This window comes from Octodon degus, unplaced genomic scaffold (assembly GCF_000260255.1).
Source record: "Octodon degus isolate 3935 unplaced genomic scaffold, OctDeg1.0 scaffold00089, whole genome shotgun sequence".
NCBI classification, from domain to species: domain Eukaryota; kingdom Metazoa; phylum Chordata; class Mammalia; order Rodentia; family Octodontidae; genus Octodon; species Octodon degus.
This window is the reverse complement of record NW_004524665.1, coordinates 1,708,566-1,714,077: the sequence shown is the minus strand read 5'-3', so window position 1 is coordinate 1,714,077 and position 5,512 is coordinate 1,708,566. Positions and strand designations below refer to the sequence as shown.

Below are 5,512 nucleotides of genomic sequence, written 5' to 3'. Positions count from 1 at the left end.
CAAAAAAAAAAAAAAAAAAAAAAAAGAGAAAAAAACAGTCAAAACAGTTACAGTCATCCACATGAATCTGTGTCACTACTGATACAGTATCCTCCAGGGATAAAATCTGTAGGTGCTGCTTATTGGTGATACTGAGAATAATCTACCTAGTCAAGTGTTAATCTGGTTTATTTATTATTCAGGTACTATTTTCCTCTTAGAACTAACAAGCCTTCTGTTGGGAAACATGGGAAGACCATATTCATCCTTAAACTGTCCCTGCCACAGGATTTATCATAGAATGGTGAATAGATTTCTACTTATGCAAGAACTTACAGTAGCACTGATATTGCGAAAATGTTAGTTTACTGAGGAGTGAGCCCGTGGTGTGGATGTCAGGGTGTGGCAGAAGGGCTTTGTATTGACTTCCCACTTTTCCCTATAGCATATTAGAAAGATGAATGCTCAGGAGTTTGAACTCTAAAACTTTAATCATGCTTCCTGAGCTACCGAGAAGGTTCTTAAGAGAATCTGGACTTTCTTGGCCAGCAAGTGGCAGTGCCCAGGCCTGGTTCCTGCTGAAGTGGAGATGCTGCTGTGACTTGTGCGGAAGCACTAGCAGCTTAACCTGCCGCTGCTCTCACTCCATCTGTGCAAAGGCTGAAATAGTGAAAGGGGCAAATAAACGTTAATATGAACACTGTTCTGACCTCACAGATCTCCTGCAGGGCTGCGGGGGCCTCCTCCACCCACAAGGGGCTCACAGGCTTCTCCTGAGGGTCTCCAGCCCAGGCCCAGGGGCGTCACTGCACTAGACCCTGCACACCTGTGTTGGGGGAGCAGCTTTGTTGACCCCCCACTCTTCTCGCCCGAGTGCCCTTGGGAGCAGCACCAAGCTTCCTGGTAGATGCGCTCTCAGGAGGGCAGGCCTGGAGCCTGCAGCCTCAGCTCCAGAGTACACAGGGTCTCCAGGTGACTTTCCAGGGAGCATCCATCCTAAAGAAGCATTGGCTCTTTTTTTGCAGAAACAAAGAAAGGAAAGGAGCCCCAGGAGAAGCGTGGCGCACCACCCAGGATCGTGCATTGTAAAGGTTAGGGGTTCCAGGTCTTAGGTACAAGCATCGGGTCCCAAATTCAGAGCTGTCGTACAATAAAGCCAGTGTTTCGCAACCTTCTAATTTCATCTTCCCTACCCCAAGGAGGGCTTTTAGATAACTTTTTTCCTAACCTCAAGCTTCCTTGTGCTAGTTTAAGATCCTAACGTACCATACATCCATCTACGAATTCTGTGTGTGTGTTCATATATGCGACTCTCCTAAGATTTTTGCACACCCCATCCAGAGCAGTTTTTGCACTCTGGGGGACAATATCACTGCTACTGAGACCCTGCGCTCTGAGTATAGAATATGCTGGAAGTGCCCCAGCCACAGACCAAGTTTTCCCTAGGATTCCAGTCTCCATCTTTCTCCTGTGACCTTTCTGCGGAGATTGAGAAAACAAAAGCTCATTATAAACACAAACGTGATGCACTGCCTTGCGCACCAACTAGCGCTGTTGTGGGTGTGTGTTGTCAAAGGGCTGCATGCTGACCCGCCCCTCACTAATCACGGTTATCCCCGTTTCTGGAGGATCTTGGAGTGAGGAAGGGGAAATGGTGACTTTTGTCTTTGCTGGTGATGTTATTGTCTTGCAGCCTCACAGGCTTCTAGCATGACAAGCTTGACTCCCAAGCATCTAATTAATGTCAGGAAAAATAAGTTGAATTTTACCACCTGAAAAGCCAAATTCCTATTTTAATAGTTTCTCCCCTCCATTCCGCTGATCGACGGAGTAATACTTCAGCTTGTAGGCAGTTGCATTTTATTCTTAAGCTGCCCTTGGAGAAGGTTGAAAGACTTATTCCAGTTTTACCAAGGAGAGAATTGGGACAGGGAAAGGAGGAGTGGGTTTTTCCAAGATCCAATAGACAATGAACGGCTGGCCCTGGATGGGCATCCTGGTCCCCAGGGATCTGCATTAGAAAAGAAGGGACAGAAGTCATAGTGTCAAACCTGTCAACCTTCTATTGTTTGAAATCAATGTAATCACAAAACATAAGACTTATTGAAAAATAATTTCCGTTCTCATTGCTTCCTAGACCCTACGCGTAAGGGAAATAAACTCTCCGGAGGAAACTCTCCTCAGAGAAAGCGTAAGTATAGAAAAGAAACTATCTGGCTTGTCTTAGGATTTGGGTGATAGGTTTGGTAATATATGTGATATGTCCTTTTAGGCTAGAAATCCATGCCAGGAAAAGAGCTATGCTTTTTAAGATGCTGTGGCAAGTAGAAACACTGAAAGGACTCCCAGGGCTTGGAGGCAGATTTGATTATGTTGCTCAGGAATGTTCCCAGAATATCAGGCCCAGACCTCGGTGGCCTAGGGATTTTATGTGATGCACAAGCAGGTGGTGCCAAGGTGAGACGCAACGGCCTGGCAGTTCTTCTGATTAGCTGGTAGGGTGAGATCATTGGTTATACAGTAGATTGATGGTCGTCAGTTCACAAAGGAAGTTTACGTTTCTCTGTGCATTACCTTGGGTTAGGTCTGTGTGGTATCACCGTGCACACTGGGGTCCCATGGCTCCAGCTTCCGGAAGTGACGTAAGGCAAGGGAGAGCCCCCAGCTTTCAGACCACAGGTCATCTGTCTTCTTCTGTCCCGTGATCAGCTCTGTGCCCAAGAACCATCAGAGTCCACGAGGTAGGGCCAAGCCTCACCCAATGTGTGATGGCAAGTAGCAGGAAGGAAAAGTTAACTCTTCTGCCCAAAACCAGCACTTGGCAAACGTTTTCCAAAATGGGCTAACCAGTCAGTAGTTTGGGCATTGCTGATCATACATTCAGCTGTGCCACTCAGCTGTGCCTTTCTAGAGTAGTGGCAGCCCGAGAGGAAGGGACAGACATCTGTGGCTGGGTCCCAGGAACACTGTGGGCCTCAGGGCAGTTTGGCCCCCTGGACCATAGCTTCCCAACTCCTATAATAAAGCGCTGGGACTTTGTCATCACTCACTGTACCACCGTCTAGCCTCTCTTTACTAACAAACCTATTTTGTAAATGAATTTGTCCTTTAAATTTTTCTTTTGAAGGTAATCTTTATAATTACACAATTTTTATTAAGAACTGTTCATTTTTTAAAATCATGTATGGCAAAATGCCTATTACACTGTATCTATCTTGTGTTTATCTTTTTTGTTCGCTTTTTTTTCTTTTTTTCTTTTTTTTTTTTTTTTGGTGGTACTAGACATTGAACTCAAGGTTCTTCACATTGAGCCATAGCCCAATCATTTTTTTTAAAAAGTGTATTATTTTGAAACAGAGTCTTGTTAAGTTGCCCACGCTGGGCTCAAGCTTGCCACCCTCCTGTCTGAGCTTCCCAGGTAGCTGGGATTACCAGTGGTGCCACCATACCAGGCTCGTTTATGGCTTCTAACTTGCTTGAGAAGCTATTGGTCATGAAGGCCCAACATTGGCATTGTTGGCATTTGGGGACAGATAATTCACTGCAGGGCCACCATGGGAATCATGAGGTATCCTGAACACCTCTGGCCACTGGGCCCAGTGACATGTGCCTCCCAAGATTCCCAAGCATTGCCACTGGTCCCCTGGGACAAACCATCCAGCAGTGATAACCACTGCTCCATGCCTCATACTTTTTCCTTTGAAAGCCCTTTGTACCTAATATTTTTAAGGCTACCCATCCCTTTATTTGCTTCTAGGATCTGTTATGTATATATATGTGTGTGTGTGTGTCTCTGTGTGTCTGTGTGTGTGTGTGCATGTGTAAAATACACCTCCTTGGCCCTCTGTCTACTCACTCCCTGGCCAGTTCCTCATAGTGCAAGCTTTCCTTCCAGAAGGTCCACACTAGAGCTCTCACCTTGCAGCCCGATGAGCACTGAATGCCTCCCCCCTGCCCACTCAGGGGCTCCTCTACTGTGCACCCCTCGCATGCACCCCTTCCTCCTCCCTCTCTTCCTTACACCCACAGACTCCCATTAGGTGTGTTCACTCTGGCACCCACTGCAGCTGTAATTCATTATCTGAGAACCTCAGGTTGAGCGCCGCAGGGGTCAGCGGGTGGATCAGACCTGTCCCACTCTGCCCAGGTCCTCCGTACCGCACATCTTGCACATAAGTAACAAACCAAGTCATTGGGCATCCTCTTGCCCCAACGATGAATCCCCATATCCGGCCTGTGACAGTGCAGTGTGAATTGGAAGAAGCTGCCCTTCCCCCAATACCTTGAACCCAAGGCCTCTGCTGCCCTCTGCTGGAAGATTGTTGTCCTCAGCGTTCAGCTGTGTGCTTGCAGGACCACAAGGCAAGGCCCTGATGTCACCCTCCAAGTAGGTGCATCTCTTTGCAGTACACAGAGCACCTAGCTCTCCATGTTGTTATCTAATCTTCACAATAAGTGTGAGGGCCAATTTTACAGATTCAGTTAAAGGGTTGAAAATTTGCATGACCTGACATCAATGTAGGTAAGTCAGAAAGTTGCCCTGTGAGTCTTTTATGAGAACTACATCCCCCTTCTATAAAGTAAGGATGGTCATTGATTCTGTTCTCACATACTGTTGAGAGGGAGGGGGGTACCGGTGCACTGCTCCTGCTGTTTGCTTGGCACATTCTCCAGCCCCCCCCCCATGTCTGCCCTCACCCCATCCCTGCCCCCTCCTTGCATCACGAAGCTCCAGATCTTTCCCTAGGCCTCTCATCTTTCCACCCATATCCTTCACCTGGTGCCTTTGTCCTTACAGATCCTAGGAGAGCATCTGCAGCTCACTGATTAGAATTTGTGTTTAACACTCACACAGTAGGACCCTGGCTGTGTCAGCGGTGCCTTAATTTCCTCCAGTATGCTCTTCATTTCCTTGAGCGCTGCTCTTTAATTGCTTACTTGTATGCTTCTCATTTTCTTTTTTAAAAAGAACACAAAACATTGTTAAAAAATAAAACATCATAAATGCTACCGAATTGGACTAAACAAAATAATAGGAATTTGACAGTGGTGGTTGTATTGTGTATTATCTTCAAATTAGTTGTTTAGATTACTGGATATAAGCATGCAGACTTGGTTTTAAAAATTTACAATTAAAAAGGAGAAAAAATTAGGCATGAATTGCTCCTTTCAGTAGACTAGAAGAAATCAGCAGTGAAATGATCCAAGCTACCCTGCATATATACATAAATATATCTCTTTCCCTTCTTTCATTTGTCCGTTTCCTCATCCCAGTGTTTCCTTCCCATTGAACAGATTCTTTCCCTTTCATAGCATCTATTGTACCTTTCAGATTTTATCTACTCTTTTAGGTTTTTCTACTAGCGAGACAACACAATGTTTACACATGCAGTTCTGATTTATTTTACTTACCAGTATGGTCTCTGGTTGCATCCATTTACAGGTGAAAGCCTCAAGTTTATCTTTTTTATAATTTTTTTTAATTATTTATTTATTTTTATTTATTACATTTATTTATTGTGTGTGTGTGTGG

The 5,512-nt window shown here is 45.3% G+C and overlaps 1 protein-coding gene across 5 annotated transcripts in view; it reads left to right on the top strand.

Moving 5' to 3' along the window:
- LOC101593092 (sp110 nuclear body protein) overlaps positions 1–5,512 on the top strand; it is a 30,643-nt gene that overhangs the window by 20,330 nt on the left and 4,801 nt on the right. For 3 of the 5 annotated variants that reach the window (XM_023722214.1, XM_023722213.1, XM_023722211.1), the window contains 2 exons: positions 1,005–1,070; positions 2,117–2,170. In XM_023722214.1, the coding sequence (XP_023577982.1) occupies positions 1,005–1,070; positions 2,117–2,170 (120 nt within the window). The remainder of the gene's footprint in view (positions 1–1,004; positions 1,071–2,116; positions 2,171–5,512) is intronic. The other 2 variants (XM_023722215.1, XM_023722212.1) reach the window with 1 other exon arrangement.